We start from the raw sequence: 19,764 nt of genomic DNA, 5'->3' as shown, positions 1-19,764 counted from the left end.
ATAATGCTCCAGATAACAACGCGGACGCGGAGGCAACGCCGAGGAGAGGACCAGGCAGGCCTAGAATATTGCGTACCGGAATGAGAGGCAGGCCTAGAAAGTTATTCTCTGTACCACGTGAAGAGACGAATGTTGCGGATGTTGAGTATGTTCATCTTGCCGAAGTGCCTGTTAAGAAAGCCATTTCAGGTCCAGACGCCGATGAATGGTATCGCGCCATGGCAGATGAAGTTGCATCAATTCTGAAGAATGATACATGGGAAATTGTCAAGCGTCCAGACGACCGGGAAGTTATTGGTAGCCGCATGGTACTTCGTAATAAATACAATCCTGATGGAACGTTGGAGAGAAGAAAAGCGCGGATAGTAGCTCAAGGATTCGCCCAGCGTCCCGGGATCCACTTCAATCAAACATTTGCTCCAGTGGCTCGTCTCAGTTCGATTCGACTCCTGGTAGCTCTTGCCTCTAATTACGGAATGACTTTGAGGCAGCTCGACGTAGCTACCGTCTATTTAAATGGTTCGATCGAAGAAGAAGTTCTTATGGAACCGCCACAAGGACTGATTAATTCTCTAAAGATTATTGTTCTGTCAGATTGTTACAGTGAGGACATCAGATCTAAGGCTGCTACTATGCTGGAAGATTTGAGTAAAGGGGACTGCGTTTGCCTGTTGAAAAAATCATTGTACGGTCTGCGGCAGGCCGGTAGAAATTGGCATGAAAAGCTGGACGATGCATTACGCAAGTTCGGCGCCGTCCTTTCCGAGTCGGATCCGTGTGTCTACCGTGTTGGAAAAGGGGAAGATCTACTTCTGATGGCCGTCTACGTTGATGATATTATACTGGCATCTCGTGACCCAGGAAAAATTGAGAAGATGAAAAATTACCTCGCCGGTGAATTCGAGATCAGAGACCTTGGAGAACCGAAATATTGTCTCGGTATCGAGTTCACGCGACATGGAAACAAAATTGGTTTACATAAAAAAGGATACATTACCGACATTCTTGAGCGATTCGGCATGAGCGATTGCAAGCCGATAAGCACTCCTATGGACGTTAATACGAGATTATCAAGACTAACGGAAGTTCCTAGTGACGACGAGAAAAGGGTTCCTTACCGCGAACTTGTGGGAGCTCTGATGTACCTAGCTGTCTCTACCAGACCGGACATAGCCTACGCCGTAAGCTCATTGAGTCAATTCAACAACGACTACGGGCAGTGTCATTGGACTGCTGCAAAGCGCGTCCTCCGTTACCTCAAAGGGACTGCTGACGTCGGGCTTATCTACGAACCTTCCGAGGAACCGTTAACGGGCTACGTGGACGCCGATTGGGCTGGTTGCCCAATAGATCGGCGCTCATACTCTGGCTATATCTTTACCTTGAGCGGCGGAGTCGTGTCTTGGGACTCGAAGAAACAGAGAACAGTTGCCCTGTCCTCAACCGAAGCCGAGTACATGGGGATGATTGAAGCTGCGAAGGAGGCCATGTACCTACGGGAATTCCTCACTCAGTTGGGATTTGAAGAACTCGCGTCGATCAAGCTCTTCAATGACAACATGGGTGCTCTCAAACTGGCTGAGAATCCCACCTTTCACGCCAGAAGCAAACATATCGATTTAAAGCACCACTTTATCCGTGACGCGATTCGTGAGAATATGTTTCAGGTTAATTACGTATCTACTGACAACATGATGGCAGACGTGATGACCAAAGGACTTCCGAGGCCTAAGCACTGGCGATGTCTTGATCTCATGGGCTTAAGATCATTCTGAACGTTCCTTCCAACCACGTCTCGAGGGGAAGTGTTGGTAATCCGCATGCCCGGTTTCCACTAGCAATCCATGGTTGGATACTAGGAGCGCCACGCCGTGCCCACCAGGGGGCTAACTCACTAGAGGCGCTTCATAAACTTATCTCGGGTTTCTCGTCACTGTATCAGAGTCAGTCGTGCATCGTATCACGTACTAAGCACGAGGTGCTAATAAACGTGTGCTATTGTAATTGCGACGTGTACGTTCAATTGCCCTTCCCGCGCTCACCTGCTATCAGATGAAAATAACGTAAAAATTAGTGATTTTTCCGTTTTTCATTTTGACCCAGAAAACAATTGTGCAGGACAATAAAACAAATTTATTCTTTATGTTTTTTTGCACTTTAAGGGGATCCTATAGTGGAGACCGAACTTCCTCGACGTCGGTAATGTCAACATTTCTAATCCTGTTTTCTATGTTATATATCTATATCTTTCCTTGTCTAACAAGAGGCATCTGTCTTTGTTCGATTGCTGCGCCATCTCTCGCTACACGCAATACTGCTCTTTCATGTCATCATTGCTAGTGCACGTTTGCACGCTTTTGCACGTAACGCTTTTTCACAGATAACTTTTTTGTTTAGAGTCTAAACCTAATTCTGACAACGGTATCGTATTTTTGGATGTAATCCGCTGGGCACGCCACAGTCTTTTTGTAACAATACATTGTAGAATTTTTATATAAAGCGAATGTTTTCGCAAGTTGACGCATTGCTATATGCAGTTCCTAAAATTATTTTTATTCTCGGTATAAAATCACGTGGTGTGCCCTTTATTTCCGAATATACTTCAACTTTGGAGAAGGATTTTTAAATCCGTAAAGCCAAAAAAAAGATATCTGTGAAAAACAAATGTCGGTATTACAGATGGCTTTGGGATCCCCTTAAGTACCCTACATTAAAAAACGTAAAAAAATTACATCTGGGAGTTTAAACAATTTCATGTTTTTTCCACATTTTCCTTCGTTTTCCATGTTTTCTCCGCTATAGACATAAGTTTTATGGCCATTTTCAAATTCTTCGACTCAAAATACGTAAGAATATGTAAGATTTATTCGTTCCCCTAACAGTTCCCAAAACTCAATTTTACAATTTTTTGTACGTTTTGCTCCATAAAACCATAGTGGCCACCATGAAAAAAATCTCATAGCTATTTGGCAAATTTTTTTAAATGCAGGGTACTTAAAAGTACAAAACACATAAAGAATAAATTTGTGTTGTTGTTCTGCACATTTGTTTTCCGGGTCAAAATAAAAAAGAGAAAAATCGCTAATTTTTACATTATTTTAGAAAGTCGAAAATTTTCGCAGATTTTTTTTTGTGCACTTGACAGGCCCACAAAGTGAAAGGAAAATTTTCTATTTTGTCTAGCTCGTAGTTTTCTATATGTAAAAATTACCAAACTCACAGAAACTAAAAAATAATAATAACCTTTCGAAAGTAGAAATTTTGAGCTTTAAAATCCTTTTTTTAAATTTAAATTTTGTTCATTTTTAACAAAGTTACAGCTGCTTGAATTTTGCCTATTTTTAAAGATAAATTTATATAGTGTTTCTTTAATTTTTGTGAAAAATGTAGATTACTTAAAAAATTGGTAATTTGTCAGAGAAAAATTTCTAGTTTGTGAAAGTTAGTAATTAGGTAAAAATGAATTAATTTCTTTTGTAAACTGGTAATTAGTAAAAATAAATTCTTTATTATTAAAATAATTAATAGATGGTTTATCAAAAATAAATTAATTAAAAAACTTCTTTTCTTCGTCAGTGAAATTTAATAAGTAGTATTATTTGACCAAACTGACGTAGCGTATAATGTCGTAATTACATTACTTCAATCCTCGACGTTTCGACACTCGTTTTGTGTCCTTATCCAGAGTACTAAAACTACGAAGTCATGTTACAAATAATATCGCAACGAGGAACAAAGGGGCGTAGGAACAGAAAATATATCTACCTATCTCATATTAGTCGCACGTGAATTTCTTGCAGTTTAACACTTTGTCAGAATTTCGCAGTTGTCTAATTGTTAAAATGAAGGAGCCGCGATCCATCCTGAATTATAATGCGATGTAGCAAAAGAGGCAACCGGAACGGGAGAACGTGTGAGAGCAGTCATTCCGAGTCAAAGGACGGCATCGAACTACATACCGAATACACGAGTGGGTCACAGAAGAAAAACAAACAAAGAGAGAAATGTTATGTGGCATTTATGATTCGGTCGTATAGCGGGTTAAGATTCTCGGTGTCTTTTTTGAGATTAATCGTATTATTGTGTTTTTTGATATAAAACATTTCCGCTATCTCTCTCTTTCTCACATTCTTCTCCCTATGCAAAACTTCGGCCGTGGACCATTTGAAATCATGCCCGTTCATCAATCGGTGCTTGCTAACTACAGAGCGCCTGCTCTCATCTTTTTTAATGTCACTCAGATGTTCCTTCACACGAGTTTCCAAGTGTCTTAGTGTTTGTCCTATGTAGGATACATTACAATCGTTACAGTCGATTTTACACACCACACCTGTTTCCTTCATGTTGTCCAGTTTATCTTTCCCGCGTTTTATAATTGAGTCGAGTTTTTTAGGAATCGTGTGAAGGACCTCCAAGCCACAGCGATTCACCATACGGCGAATATTCTCGCTTAAACCCTTAACATAGGGAAACACAATATGTCTCCGGGCATCGAAAGTACTACCGGCATTACCCGAGTCGACGATGTCCTTGCGATAGTTTAACTCTTTTAGTCTCTTGTTAATTTGCTTGTTGATAAATTTTTCCGGGAAGCAGTTATTTATAAGGATGTCCCTTACAGTTCTAATGTTGGAATTGTGAAATTGTTTATCAGAAAGTAAAATTGCACGGTCTACTAAACTTATAATCGTGTTATTTTTGTACCTCAGTGGATGATTGGAGAAATAATTGACATACCGGCCCGAAAACGTAGGTTTTCTGTGCCAGTTTGTCAAAAGCCTGTTACCGTTTCTGATAATTAAAACATCTAGGAAGGGGATAGCCTTGTTGACTTCTATTTCATGTGTAAATTTTAGACGCGGGTGATAGTTATTGAAAACTGCAAGAACATCCCCAATTTTGTCTTTAGGTATTATAGCAATGACATCGTCGATTTTTGCACGCAATTTTTGCATGCTATTGAGCTGGTACTGAAATCTACCAGTTTCAGTTTCAACGGAAACACATACGAACAGATCTTTGGCAGCCCGATGGGATCTCCTCTATCACCAGTATTGGCCGACATCGTAATGGAGGATCTAGAGACTCATTGCCTTGCCTCGCTCGGTTTTTGTCTGTCGTTTTTCCGTAGATATGTCGACGATGTCATTGCCATAATACCTAAAGACAAAATTGGGGATGTTCTTGCAGCTTTCAATAACTATCACCCGCGTCTAAAATTTACACATGAAATAGAAGTCAACGGGGCTATCCCCTTCCTAGATGTTCTAATTATCAGAAACGGTAACAGGCTTTTGACAAACTGGCACAGAAAACCTACGTTTTCGGGCCGGTATGTCAATTATTTCTCCAATCATCCACTGAGGTACAAAAATAACACGATTATAAGTTTAGTAGACCGTGCAATTTTACTTTCTGATAAACAATTTCACAATTCCAACATTAGAACTGTAAGGGACATCCTTATAAATAACTGCTTCCCGGAAAAATTTATCGACAAGCAAATTAACAAGAGGCTAAAAGAGTTAAACTATCGCAAGGACATCGTCGACTCGGGTAATGCCGGTAGTACTTTCGATGCCCGGAGACATATTGTGTTTCCCTATGTTAAGGGTTTAAGCGAGAATATTCGCCGTACGGTGAATCGCTGTGGCTTGGAGGTCCTTCACACGATTCCTAAAAAACTCGACTCAATTATAAAACGCGGGAAAGATAAACTGGACAACATGAAGGAAACAGGTGTGGTGTGTAAAATCGACTGTAACGATTGTAATGTATCCTACATAGGACAAACACTAAGACACTTGGAAACTCGTGTGAAGGAACATCTGAGTGACATTAAAAAAGATGAGAGCAGGCGCTCTGTAGTTAGCAAGCACCGATTGATGAACGGGCATGATTTCAAATGGTCCACGGCCGAAGTTTTGCATAGGGAGAAGAATGTGAGAAAGAGAGAGATAGCGGAAATGTTTTATATCAAAAAACACAATAATACGATTAATCTCAAAAAAGACACCGAGAATCTTAACCCGCTATACGACCGAATCATAAATGCCACATAACATTTCTCTCTTTGTTTGTTTTTCTTCTGTGACCCACTCGTGTATTCGGTATGTAGTTCGATGCCGTCTTTTGACTCGGAATGACTGCTCTCACACGTTCTCCCGTTCCGGTTGCCTCTTTTGCTACATCGCATTATAATTCAGGATGGATCGCGGCTCCTTCATTTTAACAATTAGACAACTTCGAAATTCTGACAAAGTGTTAAACTGCAAGAAATTCACGTGCGACTAATATGAGATAGGTAGATATATTTTCTGTTCCTACGCCCCTTTGTTCCTCGTTGCGATATTATTTGTAACATGACTTCGTAGTTTTAGTACTCTGGATAAGGACACAAAACGAGTGTCGAAACGTCGAGGATTGAAGTAATGTAATTACGACATTATACGCTACGTCAGTTTGGTCAAATAATACTACTTATTAAATTTCACTGACGAAGAAAAGAAGTTTTTTAATTTATTATACACCACTGACCTTAACGATGGTGTTTTGGAACAAATATGGATTTTTTGAGACCATCACAAGGAATTACGGACACGACAACACATGTCTGATGAAGTCATGGATCAATATAAGGAACAGGATTTGCAGATTGAGCCAACAGCTCACTTTCTTAATTCGTTGTAGGAAATATGATGTATTACCGCCGCACATTTATAAGATAAAGTCAAAAATTTTTCTCCACGGCAGTAGGGCTATACGCAAGTTAGAAAATCTCAAAAGACGGAGCCAAGCCGTCATGTTAAATATGGAAATCGGTGATTGTCATTATAATTTGAAACTTTTAAGATCCAGAGTCATAAACATTGAAAAGCAGCTATTCAGAAATTTGCCGGAGAATTTGGTTATTGATTTTTTCGATTCGAACAATGACAAGGTCATGAAATACAATAACACTTTGAAAGTTAAGTCAATCAAAAAATTCAATTGGATAATGAGAAAGCGAAACATCTCGGTAGATCCTTTTTCGAAGATTGATAGATCGAGGTGGTTGGTCAATATTAGTAATAAACAAATACCGGATTCGGTTACGAGTTTTCTGAGCTTGGGTGATAAATTCGCGTTACCAATCAACTAATTAGACAAGAGAGACCGCGCGAATTCAGTTTTAGAAGTGATTGAAAACTTCGAAGTAAATACACACAAATTTCCGGATAGCGCTGTTAATAATGTGCGAGGCTCGTTGACAGATTCGTTACACAGATTTTTAGTAGATCAGAATCATGTGGATAGAGTTGACCGCTACATTTTAAATAAGTATGCCGAATGTAAAAAATTTTTGCGAGATAACCAAGATGTCTTTGTCACGAGAGCTGACAAGGGTCAAGTTACAGTCATTATGGACAGAGATGAATATCTCGAAAAAATGACTTATTTGCTTAAGGATGAGTCCACTTACAAAAAACTAAAAAAAGATCCTATCAAACAAATTTCATCGAAACTTAATGAACTTGTCAGATCTTGGAGGGACGGAGGCATCATCGAGGACGTAGTTTACCGGCGCCTAAATTGTACGAACGGAAATCTCCCCCGCTGTTACGGGCTGCCAAAGATCCACAAGAATGGTTTCCCGCTACGGATCATCGTTTCGGCTCTGGGAAGCCCACTTTATAACGTAGCTTCCTTTCTCAATGAACATTTACAAAGTTCTATCCGCACCCCCGAGTCTCATATCAAGGATAGTTGGTCCTTCGTGAAAGAGATAAATAACATAGAGATCAAGGCCGACGAGGTACTCGTTTCCCTTGACGTAACGGCGCTCTTCACCAACATCCCTAAGGAGTTAGTTCTTAAAGCAATAGAGAAACGTTGGCAGGACATTTCCAAGATCACAAAGCTCAGCTTACCGCAATTTTTGCATGCTATTGAGCTGGTACTGAAATCTACCAGTTTCAGTTTCAACGGAAACACATACGAACAGATCTTTGGCAGCCCGATGGGATCTCCTCTATCACCAGTATTGGCCGACATCGTAATGGAGGATCTAGAGACTCATTGCCTTGCCTCGCTCGGTTTTTGTCTGTCGTTTTTCCGTAGATATGTCGACGATGTCATTGCCATAATACCTAAAGACAAAATTGGGGATGTTCTTGCAGCTTTCAATAACTATCACCCGCGTCTAAAATTTACACATGAAATAGAAGTCAACGGGGCTATCCTCTTCCTAGATGTTCTAATTATCAGAAACGGTAACAGGCTTTTGACAAACTGGCACAGAAAACCTACGTTTTCGGGCCGGTATGTCAATTATTTCTCCAATCATCCACTGAGGTACAAAAATAACACGATTATAAGTTTAGTAGACCGTGCAATTTTACTTTCTGATAAACAATTTCACAATTCCAACATTAGAACTGTAAGGGACATCCTTATAAATAACTGCTTCCCGGAAAAATTTATCGACAAGCAAATTAACAAGAGGCTAAAAGAGTTAAACTATCGCAAGGACATCGTCGACTCGGGTAATGCCGGTAGTACTTTCGATGCCCGGAGACATATTGTGTTTCCCTATGTTAAGGGTTTAAGCGAGAATATTCGCCGTACGGTGAATCGCTGTGGCTTGGAGGTCCTTCACACGATTCCTAAAAAACTCGACTCAATTATAAAACGCGGGAAAGATAAACTGGACAACATGAAGGAAACAGGTGTGGTGTGTAAAATCGACTGTAACGATTGTAATGTATCCTACATAGGACAAACACTAAGACACTTGGAAACTCGTGTGAAGGAACATCTGAGTGACATTAAAAAAGATGAGAGCAGGCGCTCTGTAGTTAGCAAGCACCGATTGATGAACGGGCATGATTTCAAATGGTCCACGGCCGAAGTTTTGCATAGGGAGAAGAATGTGAGAAAGAGAGAGATAGCGGAAATGTTTTATATCAAAAAACACAATAATACGATTAATCTCAAAAAAGACACCGAGAATCTTAACCCGCTATACGACCGAATCATAAATGCCACATAACATTTCTCTCTTTGTTTGTTTTTCTTCTGTGACCCACTCGTGTATTCGGTATGTAGTTCGATGCCGTCTTTTGACTCGGAATGACTGCTCTCACACGTTCTCCCGTTCCGGTTGCCTCTTTTGCTACATCGCATTATAATTCAGGATGGATCGCGGCTCCTTCATTTTAACAATTAGACAACTTCGAAATTCTGACAAAGTGTTAAACTGCAAGAAATTCACGTGCGACTAATATGAGATAGGTAGATATATTTTCTGTTCCTACGCCCCTTTGTTCCTCGTTGCGATATTATTTGTAACATGACTTCGTAGTTTTAGTACTCTGGATAAGGACACAAAACGAGTGTCGAAACGTCGAGGATTGAAGTAATGTAATTACGACATTATACGCTACGTCAGTTTGGTCAAATAATACTACTTATTAAAAATAAATTACTATCTATTTGAAAATTAATAATTAGTGGAAAATAATTATTAATTTTTTTAATAATAAATAAATAGTCTTAGATAAATTACTTATATTTTAAAAATTATTAATTGGTTGAATATAAATAATTTAATTATTGCAGTTAAATGTGGTTTAAAAAAGGTAATTATGAAGGAGAGGGGCTTCTTCACCAAATTGGCTAAAATTTTAATTTTGTGTATTTTGGTGCGTAAAACATGAATCTATAAGTTAAAATTGTCGCTCTCAATTAGGAAAAAAGTTATTAAGTACTAAAATTGATAGTTGCGTGGTTAGAATGTCTGTAATACTGATATGATGTAGACGCACATGATAATGCGTAGTGACGTAAAAATACATGAAATTACAGTAATAATACAGTATAACGGCAACTTGTCCTATAATAGTCTGGCACCTTACTTTAATTATGTGCTACTATTTGACTTTGTATTTATTATACTTTGTATTTATATATTTCAATATACCAATTATTTTCTGCTTTAAAAAAAGCATAAACTCTATTTCTATTATTTAACTATAGGGGGAAGTGGGGCACATTAATACGATTTTTTTCAAGAGTTAAATAAATAACTTTGCAGATAGATTAAGATAAATGTAATAGGTTAAATTTAAAGGCTTGTCCTTCTACTTACGTGTTTTGATTGCCTTTTTGCTGTCGGTTAATAATAAGAAATGTTATAACATTTTTTGTAAAAAATGAAATTCGTATCAATGTGCCTCATATGCGGGGTACAATGATACGGGCATGGGGCACTGATTCTCAGTGATCTATATTAATATTATTCAGAAATAAATTGGATTATTATTAAAACAAGCTATGTTTATTGTATATAGAGATATAGAGATATTTATTTATACGGAATTAACAATTTTACGGCATCTTCATCAATATAGACCCTATCGGTCTTTTTTTGGTACGTTCTTACCATTTTCGTCTAAAATAAAATAAAAATATTTTACTTAATGCTATAAACTACATAGATACATATTGATATGTATCAAAGTGCTTCACGAGTCAGTGTACGAATCTGCCCCACAGCGTCATACATAATAAAATATATTCTCAGCCGAAAATAATACAAAGTCATATCAATATTTTAGACAAATTAGTAAGAGATATACTGTTTCTTACTTTTGACGAAATATTTATTTAGTATTAATCAGATTAATGTGAAAAATCACGCTTCAAAGACTTTTGAAAATATTTACCTGAGAGTACGCAAAACACGTTTATACCTGTCATTCATCAAGTGGCTACTGCTCGCGTACGAAATTTGGTTAGGTTATTCGTGTATCATAACGCCATATATGCATGAATACGTGACCTTCTTAGATGTTTCTCATGCAGAGATATGATGACTGTATCAATGTTCCCGCTGTATCAATGGTCACCATTTCCCCCTATGGTTAAGAAAGATAATAGAAATAGTGTTAATGCTTTTTTTAAGCAGAAAACAATTGGTATATACTGAAAAGTCTATATAAATACAAAGTCAAATAATACAATAGCACACAATTAAAGGCGTCAGACTATTATGAAAGGTTGCTGTTATACTGTACTAGTGCTGTAATTCCATGTACTTTTACGTCACTATGCATGATCATGTGCGTCTACATCATATTGGTATAATAACAGACTACGCAACAATCAATTTTAGTGGGTGTACAACTTAGTTCGGTCCGTTTTCAAAAGATAGCTCTAGGTGCTATAAATGGGTGACGGCGACAGCTGATTTTTGCTGTATCGTGAAGTGTCAACATCTGTCAACCAAATATTGTTTACAAGCCTTTGAGTTTTGCACAACAAGTTTAATTTTTACTGCGTTGAAAATGTCGAGTTTCGTTCCAAATAAGCACCATTTGCGGGAAGTTTTGATTTTCTGTTTCAATTGGAAGAAAAGTGCAGCTGAAGCGCATCGAATGCTTGTGGAAGTGAATCTGCACCATCGGATAAATCTTGCAGAGAATGGTTTCGACGATTTAAAAGTGGTGATTTTAGTGTTGAAGACAAAGAGCGTTCGGGTCAACCGAAAAGTTTGAAGATGAAGAATTAAAAACATTACTCGATCAAGATTCGTGTCAAACGCAAGAAGAGCTCGCAAAAACATTGGAAGTTACTCAACAAGCTATTTCGAAACGACTCAAAGCCGCGGGATACATCCAAAAGCAAGGAAATTGGGTCCCATATGAATTGAAACCGAGAGATATCGAACGACGATTTTGCATGTCCGAAATGTTGCTTGAACGGTACAAAAAGAAGTCTTTTCTGCATCGAATCATTACCGGGGACGAAAAATGGATTCACTACGACAACCCGAAACGCAAAAAATCGTATGTAAAGCCCGGCCAACCGGGAACATCAACGCCGAAGCCGAATATCCATGGTGCCAAGGTAATGCTCTGTATTTGGTGGGATCAGAAGGGTGTGATCCACTATGAGCTGCTAAAACCTGGTCAAACACTCACGGGAGACTTCTACAGGCAACAATTGATCCGTTTAAAGCGAGCTATAGCCGAAAAACGTCCAGAATATGTGACCAGACACGAATCCATAATCTTTCACCATGACAACGCTCGGCCTCATGTTGCTGTTCCGGTTATAAACTATTTGGAAAATATCGGATGGGAAGTTCTGGCTCACCCGCCTTATAGCCCAGACCTTGCCCCTTCCGACTACCATTTGTTTCGATCGATGCAGAACGCTTTGACTGGAATACGCTTCACTTCAGAACAGGGTATCAAAAAATTGTTTTTTTTTTTTTTAAAAGACTCCCGACTGCTGCCTAAACTAGGTTAAATTAAATGCAGAAAATAAAAATTAATAAATAAAAACAAACTTATAAAAAAAATTAATTTAATAACTAAAATTTAAAATAAAATGTAAAAACAAAAACATACAAAAAAAATTTAAAAACAAAAATTTATACAAAAATAAATTTAACTAAAAACAAGTTTAAAAAGTTTAAAATAATTTTAAAAAATTTAAAAACAAAAACTTTACCAACAAAAACAGGTTTAAATAGTTTAAAATAATAAAAAAAATTTAAAAACAAAAACTTATACAAAAATAAATTTAACCAAAAACAGGTTTAAAAAGTTTAAATAATAATAAACAAAAAGTCTTAAAAATTAATTGGTACATAAGACAGGTTTATTTGGTAATAAAAATGTAATATACATATAATAATAAGTATAAAGTACAAAATTAAAAACTTCTAAAAATTTAAAATAATATTAATTATAAATTAGAGCTTATGGACTTTTTAAGGCACATAAAACGGGTTGTCCTCTCAGAATTATTGTCTCCTCGATCAACAGCCTTTTATATATGTTAGCGTTTTTTTTTACATAATATCATCCACAATAACATCACATTCCCAAAATCTCACATAATAAATAGTTACCAGTTGGTCAATGAGTTGAGGGGCATTAGGCTGGAGTAAAATTACAAACTGATTTCATTAGATGTCGTCTCATTATTCACCAACGTACCAACAGATCTTGCAATTAACAGCATTGAAAAACGATGGGACTCCATTTCTGAGAGGACACACATACCTAAGGACGAATTTTTAATAGCGATTCGGCTAGTTTTAGACTCGACTTTCTTTGTATTTAATGACTGTATTTACAAACAAATATTTGGTTCTCCGATGGGCTCTCCTCTCTCACCGATTATCGCTGATATCACGTTGCAAGACATAGAGGAAAGGGCAATAACCTTGTTACCTTACATTAAAGTTTATCGCAGATACGTAGATGATATTTTCATGGCAGCCCCCCCTGAGAAATTCGCAGATATTTTGGAAACTTTCAACTCACTACATAACAGACTACGGTTCACGATTGAAATCAGTGACAATAACGTACTTAATTTTCTTGATGTTAGGGTGGCGGTGAGAGACGAAGAGTTCGAATTCGACTGGTACCACAAGCCCACTTTCTCGGGGAGATACCTTAATTTCCACTCGCACCACCCTATTTCCCACAAAAGGGGGGTCATTTTCGGGATGGTTGACAAAATTTTGACAATATCTGATCCAAAATTCCACAAGAAAAATTTTGACTTCATTATTCATGTACTCTTAATGAACGGTTACCCCTTACCATTCATTTTTTCTTCCATCAAGAATAGAATTACACAATTTGGTTTACAAAAAAGAAAAGCTGATTTGTCATTAGAGCCACACAGGACAAGTATTTCACCCTCCCATATGTCAGATCTGTATCAGAGAAATTCAAAGGTTTTGTTAAAAATTTGGACATTGCCTTTTCGGTGGCGCACCCTTTGACAAGATTTATTAAGACGGGGAAAGATAACCTCGATAAATTGGCCCATAGCAATGTCGTCTACAAAATTTCATGCAAAGACTGTGAGGCGTCCTATGTAGGACAAACTAAAAGACAACTCAAAACGAGGGTAAAGGAACACAGAATGGATATCAACAGAAGTTCTGGTTCTCCTTCGGTCATTTCGGCCCACAAACTTCGGATGGACCATGAGTTTGACTGGGAGGATGTGAAGGTCTTGGATATCGAGCCATCACTCGGGAAGAGACTCACTTCTGAAATGATTCACATAAAAAGACAGTCGTCCCCGCTAAACAAGCAGTACGACACAGAGTCTCTCCCCGAGGAATATCTTTCAGTCCTGAATTTGTTTCCTCCTTAGTGTTCTCCTTCCCCTTCCTTTCCCTTTCCTCTCCTTGTAAGTACACACGGCTCTTTGTTTCCCCTTCCCTTTCCTTTTCCTCTCCTCGTCATTATATATACGGCTCCGCTCTTGCGACTATGTACAGTAGCCACTAAGTACTCACGGCAAAATACCACGTAATCGAGAATGTTGGACTACGAATGTCCCCATCGAAGAATATTGTACGTATTGCATTTAATTTATTGTCAACACGCCCGCAACGGTTATATTTGATTACAGCGTTACATTCGACGATTTTGTCTTCCCTGTCCGATGGAATTAAGGGAGTTCGCGCAGAATATTGCGACTTTGTTCTACTAGGCGTCCGTCTTATTTTATAATGTTCTCGGGAATACTTTTCTTCTTTGCGTATGTTTTTTATTAATTTGAACACTGAGGATGGTTCGACGTTAGAACCGAAACGTTTGTAACTATGTTTGTATTATTACACTGAATATATTAACATTGTCACCTTGTTACGGCTCGTTGCCCTTTATTTATTCATTTGATATTAATTATAAAATATTAATACAATTGACACACTATTAGGAAATATTATCTAATAACAAATATGATTGAAAATACATACAAATACTTGATTACTTACTACAATTTATTCTTCTGATTATTATATTAGGCATTACAGACGCGCGCTTTGCGCGCGCTATTTAATTTTAATATTATACTATTACTATTATACTATTAACTCTTTCATACACATAACTGTCAAAATATACAATGACAGCCGCTCACGAAGTAAGCGTAGCCTGAGAACCAATCGGCATCGCGGAAAAGCGACAACAATTAATAAATTTCGATAAATTCGAATATTGATTTAACATGCCTTTTTTAGAAATGGAAGTAGAACATTAATGAAAAGAAGTAAATTAAAGACAAATTTTATAATGAAAAATACTCTTTTATTTACGCTATAATTTATTAATTGCATATTTTAAAAGAGCAGTCGGGAGACGCCACGTGTGTGCGTGTATATGTGTATTCTTATATACATGTGCATGTACACGACGCACGCACGCACGCACACATACATAAACAGAGAAATGCATACAGAAAGAGAGAAGCAAAAATATATGTTAAAATATTAAGTATAAAATTTGGCGTGGCGTCTCCCGACTGCTCTTTTAAAATATGCAATTAATAAATTATAGCGTAAATAAAAGAGTATTTTTCATTATAAAATTTGTCTTTAATTCACTTCTTTTTCATTAATGTTCTACTTCCATTTCTAAAAAAGGCATGTTAAATCAATATTCGAATTTATCGAAATTTATTAATTGTTGTCGCTTTTCCGCGATGCCGATTGGTTCTCAGGCTACGCTTACTTCGTGAGCGGCTGTCATTGTATATTTTGACAGTTATGTGTATGAAAGAGTTAATAGTATAATAGTAATAGTATAATATTAAAATTAAATAGCGCGCGCAAAGCGCGCGTCTGTAATGCCTAATATAATAATAAGAAGAATAAATTGTAGTAAGTAATCAAGTATTTGTATGTATTTTAATCATATTTGTTATTAGATAATATTTCCTAATAGTGTGTCAATTGTATTAATATTTTATAATTAATATTATTTTAAATTTTTAGAAGTTTTTAATTTTGTACTTTATACTTATTATTATATGTATATTACATTTTTATTACCAAATAAACCTGTCTTATGTACCAATTAATTTTTAAGACTTTTTGTTTATTATTATTTAAACTTTTTAAACCTGTTTTTGGTTAAATTTATTTTTTTTATAAGTTTGTTTTTATTTATTAATTTTTATTTTCTGCATTTAATTTAACCTAGTTTAGGCAGCAGTCGGGAGTCGTTTTTTTTTAAAAACAATTTTTTTATTTAATTTTTTTATATAAGTTTTTGTTTTTAACTTTTTTAAATTTTTGGTTTTTTATTATTATTTAACTTACTTTAGGCAGCAGTCGGGAGTCTATTTTTTTTTAAACTAACTCTTTACCAATTAATTTCTAAGTTCTTGTTTTTTGTATTTGTTTTCTATTATTATAATTTTTGTTTTTATTAAATTTTTTAATTTTTTATTTTAGTTTTTTTAATCTGTTTTTTTACTGATTAATTTTTAAGTTTTCATTTTTTAAATTTTATTATAATTTTTGTTTACAATCTTTTTGCTGCAGTTGCAATATTTTAATTATTTATTTATTACTACTTTTAAAAGCAATATATATATTTCTATGCTATGCAGAAGTATATTTTATAATATATAAATAGTTGAAAATGTAGGTACTATAGGCATAATCTAAATCTTATACACAATAGTATATGAGATTAATTATGACAAGTAATTTTCTCTATCTTTTTGGCATTTTTAATGATTTTTATTTATATATAATAAATTTAAATTTACAATTATATAAACATGTATATACAGGGTGTTAGGTAATAAGCGGGCCACTTCTCGTGGACAGAAAGTGCGAATTAAACTGAATCAAATTAAACGTCCTTTATCGTACTGTAAGTTTCTCAATAATTAATGAGAAATTAATTAATAAAGATAAGAGAATTAATCAGTGTGCATCCACACGATTTGACGAGAAGGAGCAGCCCAACGTTTACGTTACTATGTGCATAGCGAAATATTATGAGAGGAGTGCTTTATAAACAATAATGACAATGAGTGTCACTCATGTATAGTTAATAATTTTTGTTATAAACATAGCGTTTCTCCCAATATCTCGCCGCGGCCTAGCAACGTAAACATTGGGCTGCTCCTTCTCGTCGAATCGCACGAACGCATCTTGATTCGCGTATCTTTATTAATTATTTTCTTATTAATTATTGAAATACTTACAAAACAGTAAAAGACTTTTCGATTCAGTTTTACCCGCTTTAACTGCCCATCACGGGCATCACGAGCAGTGATCCGCTTATTACTTGACACCCTGTATGTATACACACATATAAGATACTTGATACCACATGGTATTTCCAAGGAAATGATTCGATAAACAAACTTGTATTAGGCAGTGTATTACTGTTTATCACACTATTTATTATATTTTTATTTAATTTTGTAAAGATTAAACCTGTATAAACAAACTTAACCTCTAACTACCGGCCAAATATGACATGTGAGCAATAAAGCAGACCAGCGCGCGCGATAACATCGTGCACGACGAGCGATATCCAATGAGCGTGCAGCAATGAACAGAACAGCTGTACGTTCTGCCGGAGCTCAATAGAGGTAACTGGAAATCACTAAAATTCCCCATGCGGATGCATGTCATTGTTTAATCAATTTCCTCTGTAACTCAGTCGATAGCCAATAAGAGAACGTATAAATGTAATATATCGTTTTTTCGCTTTTTATTTAACACAACGATTAATGATAATTGTAATCTATAAACCTTGCTTGATCAATAAGAAACTTATATACGGAAGCACATATCATAGTATGTTGTAGTTATCGAGAACTAAGGTAACAAAGGTTCGGCCCCAGTGAAACGCATACTCCCTCGTCTTCGCCAACCGAAGGTTGGCAGCAGTCGGGAGAAAAATTGGCTCGATTAATTCTTGGCTTCAAAAGATGAACGCTTCTTCCGCGACGGAATCCATAAATTGCCAGAAAGATGGGAAAAAGTAGTGGCTAGCGATGGACAGTACTTTGAATAAGGTATTAATTCATTTTATCGTTCAAATAAATGCGTTTTTCAAGCAAAAAACGGACCGAATTAAGTTGTACACCCAATACTTAATAACATTTTTCCTAAAATTAAGAGCATCAGTTTTAACTCTCTCTTTCTCTCTCTTCCTCTTTCTCCTTCTCTCCTTCTCCCTCTCTTTCTCTCTCTTACATATTTATGTTGTACGCACCAAAATATACAAAATTGTGAAGTTTTAGCCAAATCGGTAAGAAAGCACCTCTCCTTCATAATTACCTTAAAAAATAATTATGTTAATGTTACATATAATCAAAGCTATATTACGTAACGATGTTCATTGCGCCATATTATTGCTATATTTTCGCTTTGTTAAAAAATTATAATAAATTGAGTTAATCGCAGCACGCGACAAAGTTATGTACGTGAGCACTGTGAACAATTTAATGATTGTAACCTTACTTGTATACATTTTATAGAAAAATATTTCTATATTATGTTTAACAACAATATTAAATATTAACATTTCATAACTGCCAAACGTTTCCAGTTGAGCGCAATTGCACAAGTTACGAAAGTTAACTAGTTTCTACTGCATTGCAATCTTGCATAGAAAAAAATGTGTTAGCATATCGCGCAAGAATCATTGATATCTAAGTAAACAATTAATCAAATATACATATACAGTATATGTATATGCGTACATCTGGATTAATCCGAAAGCTTAGTCTCCATCTTTTGAAACATAAAATAATTTTAAGCCACGACAGTGAAATGCGGAATACAAGTTACTGAAAAACCTTTAAATAATTTGAAAAGATAACACGGGACGTTAAATAAAATACGCCATTTAACAATAACTTCTAAAGTAACAAGTTTAATCTACGGTGACCTAAATTTAAATGTGAAAAGAAATTAAATTATTTCAATGAGTTCTCGAATCGTCCCCAATCAGAAATAGATGAGTCACGTAGAAACGAATTTCCTAATTCGTCTGAGTTATTCGATACAATGTTCTAGTTTAAATGTGACACTACTTTGTAAAATGTTAAGTTATTGGCTGCGTTCGCTTTGGGCGCTTTCGTGCTGAAAGCATCAGTCTATCTTTATTGATGGAGTGATGCTTTCAGCACGAAAGCGTCCAAAGCGAACGTAGCCATTGTTTTCTCTACTCTACGATCAAGATAGCAATCTTTATAAATTTCTTTCTTTCTGAATATAAATATTCTACACAATCGGAAAACTATTTTACAACATGAGTAAAGAACGAAGTCAAAAAGCGAAATAATCAATTTTGACGCGATTAAAGGGGATCATCAATGGCGATTGTATTAAACTCTAGTCCATACTGACTAAGAATCGCGGATTATGCGTGAAAATTGTAGAGTTCCTTGACAACTCTTATGTACAGATGGATTCAAGTGTTTCTGGCTTCATCTGGTCCCATGCTACTTGTTCAGCATGTCCGTTCATTACTAGTTCTTCAGTAAGGGAAATTAGCTTTAAAAAAATCAATTAATTTCAATTAATTTGCGCATCTGCAAAGAGATTCTCGAAGATTGGATAATAATAACTACTTACCCCATAATTTTGTATCATAAAATAAATATTTGCATAAATATTAGTTTGAATGCGACCTTCAATCTGAGCTTGAGCAGCAACTCCCTTTGAGGAACAATTTTGTACCACATTGTAAGCTTCTGTCGACCATTTACCTGCAAAGGAGTAACATCAAAGTATAATTACATATTTAAAGATAAATAATTTTGAGTAGAGATGTATAATCTGGAAGAATAGTATACATAACGTTCTTTGGCTGAATATTTGCTAAAAAGATTTTGATGGCTTGGAAGGGTAGGCTCAAATAATTATATATCAATGGCCTACATTACGAATTACTAAACTGCCAGTAACCACCGTGATCGAGTAATCGT

The 19,764-nt window shown here is 36.0% G+C and overlaps 2 protein-coding genes and 2 long non-coding RNA genes across 4 annotated transcripts; 2 read left to right on the top strand and 2 right to left on the bottom strand.

The window, feature by feature from the left end:
* Window positions 1-5,030: 5,030 nt before the first annotated feature.
* LOC139782972 (uncharacterized) lies at window positions 5,031-6,062 on the top strand. Its single transcript, XM_071722072.1, has one exon. The coding sequence runs from the start codon at window positions 5,031-5,033 to the stop codon at window positions 6,060-6,062; it is 1,032 nt and encodes a 343-aa protein (XP_071578173.1).
* A 1,340-nt stretch (window positions 6,063-7,402) lies between these two features.
* On the top strand, window positions 7,403-9,031 carry LOC139782970 (uncharacterized). The gene has a single exon (XM_071722071.1). It carries the CDS (start codon window positions 7,403-7,405, stop codon window positions 9,029-9,031), a length of 1,629 nt encoding a protein of 542 aa, XP_071578172.1.
* A 1,265-nt stretch (window positions 9,032-10,296) lies between these two features.
* On the bottom strand, window positions 10,297-10,895 carry LOC139782976 (uncharacterized). Its single transcript, XR_011721076.1, has 2 exons — window positions 10,707-10,895; window positions 10,297-10,432 (listed from the first exon to the last, which is right to left on the bottom strand). It is a non-coding gene; the product is annotated as an uncharacterized lncRNA (long non-coding RNA).
* An 8,223-nt stretch (window positions 10,896-19,118) lies between these two features.
* Window positions 19,119-19,547, bottom strand: LOC139782978 (uncharacterized). Its single transcript, XR_011721078.1, has 2 exons — window positions 19,412-19,547; window positions 19,119-19,330 (listed from the first exon to the last, which is right to left on the bottom strand). It is a non-coding gene; the product is annotated as an uncharacterized lncRNA (long non-coding RNA).
* Between the last annotated feature and the right edge of the window lie 217 nt (window positions 19,548-19,764).

Source organism: Temnothorax nylanderi, unplaced genomic scaffold (assembly GCF_030848795.1).
Source record: "Temnothorax nylanderi isolate EJ_2023f unplaced genomic scaffold, tnyl_v1.0 TNYL_tig0457_pilon, whole genome shotgun sequence".
Taxonomy (NCBI): Eukaryota; Metazoa; Arthropoda; class Insecta; order Hymenoptera; family Formicidae; genus Temnothorax; species Temnothorax nylanderi.
Note: the sequence above shows the minus strand (reverse complement) of the source record. Positions and strands in the feature narration are given on the sequence as shown.

Excerpts from the sequence above, each read along its gene's own strand:
- LOC139782972 (XM_071722072.1), top strand. The coding sequence starts at position 5,031 with ATGGGATCTCCTCTATCACCAGTATTGGCCGACATCGTAATGGAGGAT.
- LOC139782970 (XM_071722071.1), top strand. The coding sequence starts at position 7,403 with ATGGACAGAGATGAATATCTCGAAAAAATGACTTATTTGCTTAAGGAT.